Below are 12,792 nucleotides of genomic sequence, written 5' to 3'. Positions count from 1 at the left end.
GATTATGTCAATAGTTATAATAAAGCATCTCATAAATTATTTTGTTGTTTCTTGGCTGCGCACGATGTTTCCATAATTGAAGTAATGATGGAAAACTGCATAAATTCTGTATTTTTCATTGTTCTCATGAAAACAGTGCATATTATGACGTAATTGTGATGTCATAAGATAAAAAATCTTATGTTTATCATTTCTATTTCTTGACTCTATACATTTCAAAACATTATGTGTCAATTTAAAATAGTTGTCCAGCATTTTTTTTTCTTGGGCCAAAATCAGGCCATAATGCCCCTACTCCTTTCATTTTTTTTGGTCATCTTTAAAATTATTATAGATACTTTAAAATACTTTAAATGGCAAAAATGTTCAGGAAAGAAAGATTTACAAATAATATAAAAATAATAAGATGTTTCCGGATCATAACTTATGTTTGAATTTACCATTTTTTTAAAAATTTTAACACAGTGTGGATATCCATTAAATAAGGGTCAACTAGATTTTTAGCCAGATCTTATGTAGTACATAAGACTCATTAATTCATCAGTTAGTTGAAAATAAATATTGTGTTTTACTGTGTAATTAGCAAATAAAATATGAAATACAATTATTGTTTTCCTTCAACCTATCCATGGGCTTATTATGTAGTTTAACTTTTAATCGAATTAAATTTTTATACGGTACGTAATGATTGAAAAATCAAACTTTCCGTTTCAGGATAGAATGGTGACCAAAGAGAAGCCCGAAGAAAGAAAGCAATGGTTATTTATCCCAATATACCACTAGAACAACAAAATTGAGTGATAGTAAGTTTCATGACAATATATTTTTCATTGAATGATGAAGCTTATTTTTTTTTATATGACCATCCGTTCGTCTGTGCACACGTTCATGTGATGTGATAAGTAAAGTTAATGTTTTCATGATTTCTTCAAATTGTACTTTTTAGTACAGTTAAAAATATCCATTTCGTTTTTGGTTATGTCACTTTAAATTGTCGTTTTATGTAATAAGTACTGTGAAGCAATTAGAACATAATCTTACCGTCAAACAAATTTTGAGTATTTACTAGCGAATTCGCTTTGCTTCTAGTGACGAGCTTCAGTGAGTAAGCATGATATTATTTTAATGATATTGATTGTGGAGTTTTATTAACAATATAAAAATAAACATTTCAATTATTTTATTATTTGTAGAACGTTAACTAAAAAAATATTCTTTGCCAGACTGCATTGAAACTAAATTATATTCTTCATTCATTTCAGATGTCCGGAAGTAGCTGTGTGATATGCAACGAACCTTTGGAGAATGGACAAGTCCTGATAACGATAAGAGAAAAAGGTGCCAAAACAATCAATGAAGTAAGCAAACATAGACAACAAAACGTATGTGTTGCAGCCGGCCAAATACTACACCAAGAATGTCGTAAAAAATATACAAATGTTAAAGAGATTCAGAAAATTGGTAAAGAGAATGCTGATAACGACAGGTTTAATTGAGACACGCGATCATCACAGTATTTTAATTTTAGAGAGCATTGTTTATTTTGTGGACAGTCAGCTCAAATGTCAGATAGAAAATATGGAATAGAAGTATATCCAGTTAGAACTTTTGAATTCCAACAGAAAATTGAGGCAATATGCAAAGACCGGAAGGATTCATGGGCTGCTGACGTTTTTGCAAAACTTGAATATGCACAAGACTTACCTGCACCAGATGCTATTTACCATCAGAAATGTAGCGTTAACTTCAGGACAGGGAAAAATATACCTATTGGAACACCAGAGCAAAAACGAAAAAAGCAAGGTAGACCAGATCACACTGAGGCAAATACAGCTTTTCTGAAGACCATGGATTATTTGCAAGAAAATGAAGAGGACCAATTGACAGTAAAAGACCTCGTTCATCAAATGACACAGTTTTGGAGATCTGGCATACACAACAGTACACATGAAATCAAAGATCAAAACACACTTTGGTGATGAAGCTTTTATTACCGACGTCTGTGGAAAACCAAATGTGGTCACTCTTCGTAAAACGGCATCTGCTCTTCTGCAAGAATTTCATCAGAGTAAAAAAACTTCAGATCCTGAAACAGAAAAAAGAGATGTTATCAAAACAGCAGCTAAACTTATCAAATCTGATATCAAATCAATGGAATTTTCAAGGTCGGTGTATTCATCACCAGCTACAATAGCATCTTGTGAGGAAAACATCGCATACTTACCTGACAGTCTTAAACAGTTACTTAGTGGAATATTTTCTGAAAAAGATTGCGATCTTAAAGTGGCAGCCATTGTCCAGTCTATCATGCAAGCAACAAGACCAAGATCTCTGATTGCTCCTTTACAGCTAGGTCTAGGAGTTCAAATGCATCACCATTTTGGGTCAAAATTCCTCCTCGATACCTTATACCAACTTGGCTTTTCGTCATCTTATAAGGAAGTTCAAAAACACGGCGTGAATTCTGCTCTCCAGGGTAATGATTCTCCTCAAGAACTTGAAGGACGATTTATTCAACACGTGGCAGATAATGTCGACCATAATATCAGAACACTTGACGGTCATGGGACATTCCATGGAATGGGGATAATAGCAGGCATCACACCTGGTTATAACCACAAAACTATTGTGCAGAGATTTAATGTTTCGCTTGACGATATTAAACAAATAGGGAAAATCGATCCCCATCAGTACAACTTTGACCGAACATCAAAGCTTAGTTTAAAATTCGAATCACTTGCAGCACAACATTCGGATTCGTTACACGATAACATCAGTCTTCTCTGTAGTACTCTTTGGCCAAAGAAAAAGATTGGGTGGTCGGCATTGTATAATTTAGTGCAAGATGGAGCATACCCTGGTAAATCGACAATTGTATTTTTGCCTATGATAGACATTGAGCCGGGAAACCTTTCATGTATCTTTTCGAACATGAAGTTCGTATGTAATGAAGCGTTTAAGTACAGAGCTAATCCAATGCTTACATTTGATCAACCGCTTTATTGGAAAGCACTTACAATTATCGACAATGAACCAAAGGAAAGCGATTTGAAATCAATAGTTCTCAGATTAGGATGTTTTCACCTAGAAATGAGCTTCCTTGGATTGATTGGTAACATTATGAGCGGATCTGGACTAGCTGAGCTCATGGAAACTGTCTACGCACCTAACGCTGTTTCGCATATGTTAACCGGAAAGTCAGTTGCAAGAGCAGTACGCGGTCATTTCCTAATTTATAATGCTTTAACCTCATTATTGATGTGCGAACAGTTTCAGGTATCTTCCGCTGTCTTGAAAGATAATGACATTGAAAATGGAGAACATGTTTCATTTCTTGAAGAAACTTCAGGTGACATGATAAGTGAAACTGATATTGAAGACTCTGAAAATCACGGTGAAAACACTTTTCCCAAGGATTTAAATGAACTGAGTTATGTTTTTGATGAAATCCTCGAACGACGTGTTCCAGTAGACACCCTTGATCAAAATGAGATATTGAGAAAAATACGCGACAGTATATCAACTTTTAGAAAATCACATATCGAATACCGGACAGCTCGACTATGGTTTTTATATATGGATATGGTGGACTTGCTGCGGAAATTCATTAAAGCTGAAAGAACTGGAAACTGGACCATTCATCTTCAAATCATTAAAGAGATGTTACCGTACTTTGCTGCTCCTGGACATAACCTATATCTCAAATCAGGGTATGTATACCTGCAGCAAATCCTGTCATTAATGAAGCTCTCATGTCAGGCTTTCATGTGATGAGAAGAAGTGATCGGTTCTGGTCAGGTTTATCATCGGATCTGGTCATCGAGCAGGTTCTGATGAGATGCATTAAAACCACTGGAGGTCTCACAAGAGGTCGAGGGATAACGGATGCTCAGAGAACATTATGGATTTTGTCTATGCCACAGTGTATCCAGATGAACGAGGCAATGCAACAAATAACTGATGTTAATTTTGAAACTAGCGAACAGCACAAAGAAATGTGCATTCCAAGAAAAGAACGGGATAACAAAGATACAACAACATTTCTTGACTTTCTTGAGGAGAGAAATCCATTTTCAATAGATAAAGAACTCCGGAACATCGAAACAGGAGCAACTGGCGACAGCAATGTAAATTCGGACAACGCACTGGTCATAGGACACAATATTATATCGTCAATTGAAGGTAAATATATTGACGAGTTTGTATTCATAAGGAAAAACCAAGTTACAACTCTATCTTCAAAATTTAATATCAAAGTAGATAATGAAGAAATATATGTCGATCCGCAATTGTTGTTTCAACGACTAGTTACTACTGCAAATACCATGTTTCCAGATGTATCCGAAGTCTTTAAGTACGAGCTAAGTGCTGTACCAGCTGCTCTGTTTGCACCGTCTGGGTTGATGCGACAGGCACAGAAACCAACATTAGCAGATGAAATATGGAACACGGGAAGTTGTGTATTTTCAGAGTACCATGGTACCGATGTTCATCACGTAATCGACGGTGGTTCCCTGATACAGCGAATCCCATGGAAAAAAGATGCGATATTTGCAGAAATATGTCAGTCATACATCGACCATATTAATAACAGATATCCCATTCCAATAATCGTCTTTGATGGGTATGCGTCGGGACCAACGAAAAAAGATCATGTACATGAACGGAGATCGAAAGGGGTGACTGGTACACATATCTCGTTTAAAGATAGCACACCGTTTAAATCAAAGAAGGAAATTTTCTTAGCTAATGGAGAAAACAAGCAAAACTTCATCAATATGCTTTGTCATTTTCAGAGAGTTAGCTTCAGTATTTTTAAAACAAGATGCAACTTCAGATGATATAATACAATCAGGACAGTCAGCTCTCGTTATATTATACGGAGGTGAGACCGGAGAAAGCTTAGACCAGTTACGCTACAGAAAATTTAATCATAAAGTTCTTACCAATTCTTTGTCTTGCGTACATGTCCAGTCCTTGCCACCTACTTCAGAAGCAGCGTCTCAACACTGTAAGCGTGCATATTATCAGATCCAAGAATGGACAAATGACTCAGTCCATATGTTTAATCCATCAGACTGGGGATGGGTTCTACAAGGTACATCACTTTGTCCAATTAGAACGATTTTGCCTCCTGCTCCAGAGAAGTTATTGCATGTGATAAGGTGTAAATGTAAATCCGGTTGCGATACACGCAGATGCACTTGTAGAAAAAAGGGCCTTGAATGCAGCTCAGCATGTAGCGAATGTAAGGGATTGAACTGTTCAAACTGTAAAATACTTGAGATTCATGAGGATGAGGACGATAGTGACATTTAGTTTTAACATTTAGAAATATTGTTTTGGTCTCCCTCTTCTATGACTGTGTTTTTGATTTAAACTACATTAATATGTCAAAATAATGAGTACTATTTTTCTGTTGAAGCCTGCTCATTCTTTGAGGGATTAAAATTCTTAATGTTAATATAACACGAGAATGAAATCTTATAAGATTTTTTAGATTTATAAATTTTCCCAGTTATCAGCGATTTTCTATTCAAAATCAGTGTTTTTTCCCAAAAAAACTTATGGTTATGCATTTTTAATATTTCATCACGATGATACATATGAATGAAACGTTTCCTGAAAAAAATAAGGACTTTGAGTAAAAAACTTTTCAAAAAATCAATTTTTCCAGGTTTTAGCGATTTTCACATAAAAATCCCCATTTTACCCCAAAAACACAAATTTCCCGTTGTCAATGAAATGCTGATTTTTAATATGTCACAACCAGGTATCCAATGAGGTGAAATTGATATAAATTGTTTCTGTTGCAATTAGTTTGAGGTTGAGCCACTTTTCACCTCAGATTCCCTGGACTATATACAATGTGAGCTATTTCTCCATATGTGTTTTTTGTCAAATGTTAACAGTGTAAATGAACTTTTGCTCACCAGAATACAAATATGAATACAAGTTCAAGAAAAATTCGTAAGGGTTCCGCGGAACCCAGTGTCTCGCCTACTTTTGCTGTTAATCGCAGGCTCAACAAAAATGAGTAAAAAAAAAAATTCAAATATTCCTCTCTATACTATCTTTTGATTGTAAGTAGCTTCTGTCCAAGTTTGGTAAAAATCCAGGATAATTTATAAATCTAATAAATGTTTTAAAAACTTAAACTGCAGACTGTATGTAATGTTGACTGGAAGAAAAACTAAGTCCATTTATAAGTAAAATACGGAAAAAATGGAACAAAATTTTATCAAAATTTCCTTCTAGATACTAGCTTTTGATCATTAACAAGCTTCTGTCCAAGTGTGGTACAAATCCAGGATAGTTTAAGAAAGTTGTTAAAATTTTAAAAACTTTAACCACAAAGTGAATGTAATGTTAACTGGCAGAAAAACTAAGTCCATTTATAAGTAAAATACGGAAAAAATGGATTTTTTTTTTTACAAAATTTACTTCTGGATACTATCTTATGATCATAAACAAGCTTCTGTCCAAGTTTGGTAGAAATCCAGGATAGTTTAAGAAAGTTATTAAAATTTCAAAAACTTTAACCACAGAGTGAATGTAATGTTTCCTGGGAGAAAAACTAAGTCCATTTATCAGTAAAATACGGAAAAAATGGAATTTTTTTTTACAAAATTTGCTTTTGAATATAATCTTATGATCATAAACAAGCTTCTGTCCAAGTTTGGTAGAAATCCAGGATAGTTTAAGAAAGTTATTAAAATTTTAAAAACTTTAACCACAGAGTGAATGTAATGTTTCCTGGCAGAAAAACTAAGTCCATTTATCAGTAAAATACGGAAAAAATGGTATTTTTTTTTACAAAATTTACTTTTGAATATAATCTTATGATCATAAACAAGCTTCTGTCCAAGTTTGGTAGAAATCCAGGATAGTTTAAGAAAGTTATTAAAATTTCAAAAACTTTAACCACAGAGTGAATATTTGTGGACTCCACCGCCGATGCAGACGGAATGTAGGATCGCTATGTCTCGCTTTTTCGACAAAAGTCGAAGGCTCGACAAAAACCTGTAATATTTGATTTGACAAGCTGATATTGTTTTGGTACCAAGGACTTAGGAGACGGCTGAAACAAATGACAATCAAACTCACAAATAAAATAATCATTTTTAATAAGTTTACATACAAAATTATATTTTCAAAGATAAAAATATTCCCAGTGGAATATAAAGTACTAGGCAACAACAAATTCTAAAATAATACTTATAACATTCAAAACCCGCTCAAGTAAAGTTGACCCTAGATAGCTTTAGATAATTTTTAGGCTTTGTTTATATAATCTTTCCATTGATATCATGGGGTTTTCTTAAGCTCTCCATATAAGAACATTTACGTAGAGAATTGTAAACAATATGGCGACTTTATTAATTTTTCCCACATTATGCAATAAACACAGAAAACTAGAATCTTTAGGGTTCATGATGAGTAAGCCAAAATCATCAATTTTAACTTCCCTCAGGGAATTGGAACCTAAATATCTTTTAAAATTTCACATTTCTATCATCTTAGAATTTATCAACATGTATGACTGGTTTCCAGTTCATTCTCTTAATCTTCTAGCTATAGTCATTGTCTAGATATAACAGATTTGTATCTCATTAGCTCCCTCTGTATGTAGAATATCCATAAGGACTAAGTAACAGTGGAACATGGTAATGTTGCTTCTCATCTTCTATCTGGAAAACAACCTGCAATAGAATAATACTATAAGTCTTGAAATTTTGCATAACATAAATTTCACTAATTAGTTTTTATATTACTGTACTGTAAATCTACTTATTTTTTAAAACATTTGTTCAGTCTTTTCTATCTGACTTAGCCTCAATTTTTCTATTTTCTATTTGGTATGCATTCATATAAGAGAAGACCCAACAGTCAAGGGTATAACTTAAATAAGTTATTAGAAAAAAAAACAGACATGTCGTTATTGTCAATAATTGTGGGCTAAAATATAAAAAAACTGTGATAACATATGTATGTTACATGTTTCAAAGTGGCAATATACATCCTTTGTTTTGTTAAATTGTATACAAGATCTATTGATATTAGTATTGTCTTTATGTATACTAAACTTTAGAAAGATATAATAGTTCATAATTTGGAAATCATGCATAGTACACCTATGTTATTACAGAAAAAGTATGCCTGTAATAACTAAAGGGTGTTATTACAGCTTCTCTACATCACTTCAAAGCCTTTGCTCAGACATATATCATGCTTAATCACAATGTATTTTAATTTATTGTAAGAAATAATGATCAGAGCATGTAATGAGGATCTGCGCAAGCTTCCAAGTAATTCCCAAGAGTCTCATATAATAAGTTACACTCCTGTAATAACTAAGCCTTGTTATTACAGCTAAGTTTAATCTCTTGAAATCCTTGTCTCATTGATTTACCATGGCTGATTAAAAATGTATTAATTTAGTTTGAAAATTAGTTATCAAGGCTATGTATTAAGTTACTGTGCAAAGTTTCAAGAATTCCCAAGTGCTCACAAAAAACAAATATATTTATGATTATTTAACAAATAACAAACATATGTTACTACAGATGAAGAAATTTTAGAAACAAAGAGAAGACAACTCATGAAATTATCTGTAATAACAACATGTATGTTATACCCTTGACTGCCCAAGTTTGACAAATTAACCTTACTGATATTTTTTATCTCTCAAAAATTGCCTATCAAAATTTAGTTGGTTTACAGTATTTATACACTTCCTGTTACATGTGTTAAAATATTGATAAAATACAATGTTCATGAGATTTTTTTAACCATAAGAATATGTACTGGTGTAAAAACAGAAAAAATTATTGTTCTGAAATTTTCTCAGTTTCATAAATAGAAAATTAAAACAAAGTGCTACATAAAAATCAATAATAAAATGAATAAAAGAACCTTTGTGAGCATGCTCAAATATCCCACGCCCCACATTGTTACTGGGCAAACAAAATCTCTCCAAATTCAAAGTTCAAAGACTTATAACTCCTACAAAAGTCAACTGATGCAGATGCAAATTTCTTGTGGATATGCACTTCTACATATTTAGTTCTCATTAAATACAAAGTTATAATTAAATCATATTGTGTGGTTTTAACGGAGTTGCAATGACAAACTGTTGCAGTGGTATATTTGGGCCAAAATTTTCAGTTCAAAGGGGCAAAACTCACAAAAAAATTGAGTAATAATTCCCTGTTGATATGCACATCTAGATATATTATGTCCTTATTATCTAAAAAGTTTCATAAAATTTTGTTATGTTGTTTCAGAGGAGTTGCAATGACAAGATATTTATGACAAAATTCGAAGTTCAAAGGGCATAACTCCTAGAAAAACAAATTTAATCATAATTTTCTGTCAATATGCACATCTGAATAGTATGTCCTTATCATCTAAAAAGTTTCATGAAATTTTGTTATGTCGTTTTAGAGGAGTTGCAATGACAATATATTTAGGCCAAAATTCGAAGTTCAAAGGGCATAACTCCTAGAAAAAACATTTATTCATAATTTTCTGTCATAATTTTCTGTCAATATGCACATATAAATAGTATGTCCTTATTATCTACAAAGTTTCATGAAATTCTGTTATGCTGTTTCAGAGGAGTTGCAATGACAAGATTTTTACACCAAGATTCGAAGTTCAAAGGGCATAACTCCTAGAAAAAAAAATTTAATCATAATTTCCTGTCAATATTCAAATCTAAATAGTATGTCCTTATTATCTACATACAAAGTTTCATGAAATTCTGTTGTGTGGTTTCAGAGGAGTTGCAATGACAAGATATTTAGGCCAACATTCTAAGTTCAAAGGGCATAACTCCTACAAAAAAATATTTAATCATAATTTCCTGTTGATATGCACATCATAATAGTATGTCCTTATCTACAAAGTTTAATGAAATTCTATTGTGTGGTGTCAGAAGAGTTGTGATGACAAGAACAAGACTGATGGACGGACAGACAGACGGGTCAACAAGAAATTGGTTAATGCTGAAAATCAAGTCCATGTGTTAGTATGGGACACCCCAAATACAGTGTGGACAGGCAATCAGAAACCGAAATACCATAATCCACTCTGTCATGATAGGTGCACAAAAATCTACATAGTTAGACATAACTAAATCAGTTGTCTTCCCTTAAAAAACCTTACCTCTACATATGGATAGAATCCCTTTAAATTATTCTTTTTGAAATAGGCTCCTGTGTCAAAGTAAAGTTTATATACAGCAGGGCGGAAAGTAGACTGTGTTAGAAATCCTCCTCTACCATCTATACTTGTAGTCCTGAAAATGGAAGACATATTCTTATTAGCATATAAAATCAAATTAGAAATTCCTGCAGTAACTACAAATGGACATGGGGTGCATATGGGGGGTAAAATAGTAAGAAAAGATAGGATATGGTGTGTTAATTTATGGCATAAAATTCCTACATGCATTTGAAAGAATCCAAACAATGGATCAGAGTTTTTAATTTTGTTTTGAATCTCAAAGTAACAATAAGGATTCAAATAGCTGCAAAGCTTAACCCCAGATTGTATCTCCAAAAGTCCATTTATCAGTAAAATAAGGAAAAAAGGAAAGAAAAAAAAGACCAGCATATTTTCACAATTTTGTACTTTTGATCATGAATGATGAAGAAGATTCTGTATAAGTTTGAAAAAATCCCAAGACTGTGAGTTATGCAGTTTTTAATGTCTAAAAAAATGAAATAACCTTAATGAGCGCGCTCACATACCCCACGTCCCCACATTGTCATTGGAGAAATAAAATAAGTGTAAGAAAAAAAGATTGTATCAGAAAAAAAAATTGAATCATAATTTCCTGTCAATATGCACATCTACATAGTATGTCCTTATTATCTACACAGTTTCATGAAATTCTCTTGTGTGGTTTGAGAGGAGTTGCGATGACAAAAGGTTGCAGTAGTATATTGGGCAAATAAGTTCAAAGGGGCATAACTCCTGGAAAAAAAATTGAATCGTAATTTCCTGTCGATATGCACATCTACGTAGTATGTCCTTATTATCTGAAAAGGTTTCATGAAATTCTGTTGTGTGGTTTGAGAGGAGTTGCGATGACAAAAGGTTGCAGTAGTATATTGGGCAAATAAGTTCAAAGGAGCGTAACTCCTGGAAAAAAAATTGAATCCTAATTTCCTGTCGATATGCACATCTACGTAGTATGTCCTTATTATCTGAAAAGGTTTCATGAAATTCTGTTGTGTGGTTTGAGAGGAGTTGCGATGACAAACTGTTGCAGTAGTACATTAAAGTAAATAAGTTCAAAGGGGTGTAACTCCTAGAAAAAGAATTGAATCGTAATTTCCTGTCAATATGCACAACAACATAGTATGTCCTTATTATCTGAAAAGGTTTCGTGAAATTCTGTTGTGTGGTTTGAGAGGAGTTACGATGACAAGAAACAGGACTGACGGACTGACAGACTGACGGACGGACGGACGGATGGACGGGTCAAAAACATTATACCCTCCGCAACTCGTTGCATGGGGTATAATTAACCACAGACATGTTTACAAAGCTAACACTAATGGAATGTAAGATCAAAACTTTGATAACAGACTAAACAATATATGAGAAAGTGCCATGACGTTATTACATTGGTTGCAAAGAATTACCATGATTTCTCAAAGAAATAAACACCAATAATTTCACATGTGAAATAAACTCGATAATTTCACTCCTCTCACATCATACAACAATAGGTGTTGTCAAGACCTTGTCGATGATGTTGCATCAAAGCAAATTGTGAATGCTTAGAAAAAGATATAGTTCCTTGCATTTTCTACTTTATTTCCATTAAAAAGCCCATTGTCGATGTAATAAAAAGAATAAAAGAACAGAGTTCCAATGTCCCCCACATTGCACATATTTCATCTATCCAAGGTACAAGGGAAATAATTAAAAAATACACTTTTTGTTTGTTCTTTAAAATTGTTCAGAAATATCTTAGAGAAATGAATGTTTCAGAGCAAATTCAATGTGATCTCAGATAAAATTAATATTTCTAAGGGGCATAACTTGTTAAAAATATATGATCAGCACTTATTTTCGAAAGTGTCGAAGACATTGCTGATATAAACCTATGACATAAGTTTCATAAAATTCTGGCAAGAATTGTACACATGAGAGCACTAATGATGCAATTTTCCATATAATCAATATTTAAAAGGGGCATAACTCTTTTAAAAATAATTGATCTGCACAGATTTTCGAACTCATCCAAGACATTGTTGATATAAACCTTATATATAAATTTCATTAAAATCTAGCAAGAATTGTACTCATGAGCATGATGAGAGCACTCACAAGGCAATTTTCCATATAATTAATATTTCCAAGGGGCATAACTCATTTAAAAATAATTGATCAGCACTGATTTTGGAACTTCTCGGAGACATCGCTGATATAAACCTACAATATAAGTTTCATAAAAGTCTAGCAAGAATTGTACACATGAGAGCACTAACAATGTAATTTTCCATAAAATTAATGTTTCCAAGGGGCATAACTCTTTTAAAAATAGTTCATCGGCACTGATTTTCGAACTTGTTCGAGACACTGCTGATATAAACCTAGGATATAAGTTTTATACTGCAAAGAATTGTACATGTGAGAGCGCTAACAAGACCGGACAGATGGATGGACGGATGATCGTTATTTCTTTGACCCCCCCCCCCCCCCACCGCAACGCGTTGCACAGGGGACAATAACCAATCAAAGAATTCAAATATCGAAAAAAGATGCTGTTAT

At 33.2% G+C, this 12,792-nt stretch overlaps 1 protein-coding gene across 2 annotated transcripts in view; it reads right to left on the bottom strand.

Moving 5' to 3' along the window:
* Positions 1–7,110: 7,110 nt before the first annotated feature.
* LOC127716316 (5-hydroxyisourate hydrolase-like) overlaps positions 7,111–12,792 on the bottom strand; it is a 28,403-nt gene continuing 22,721 nt past the window's right edge. For both annotated transcript variants that reach the window (XM_052222489.1, XM_052222488.1), the window contains exons 3-4: positions 10,171–10,303; positions 7,111–7,703 (exon numbers count right to left, since the gene is read on the bottom strand). In XM_052222489.1, the coding sequence (XP_052078449.1) occupies positions 7,614–7,703; positions 10,171–10,303 (223 nt within the window). In that variant the 3' untranslated portion in view covers positions 7,111–7,613. The remainder of the gene's footprint in view (positions 7,704–10,170; positions 10,304–12,792) is intronic.

This window comes from Mytilus californianus, unplaced genomic scaffold (assembly GCF_021869535.1).
Source record: "Mytilus californianus isolate M0D057914Y unplaced genomic scaffold, xbMytCali1.0.p SCAF_9, whole genome shotgun sequence".
In the NCBI taxonomy this organism is placed as follows: domain Eukaryota; kingdom Metazoa; phylum Mollusca; class Bivalvia; order Mytilida; family Mytilidae; genus Mytilus; species Mytilus californianus.
Note: the sequence above shows the minus strand (reverse complement) of the source record. Positions and strands in the feature narration are given on the sequence as shown.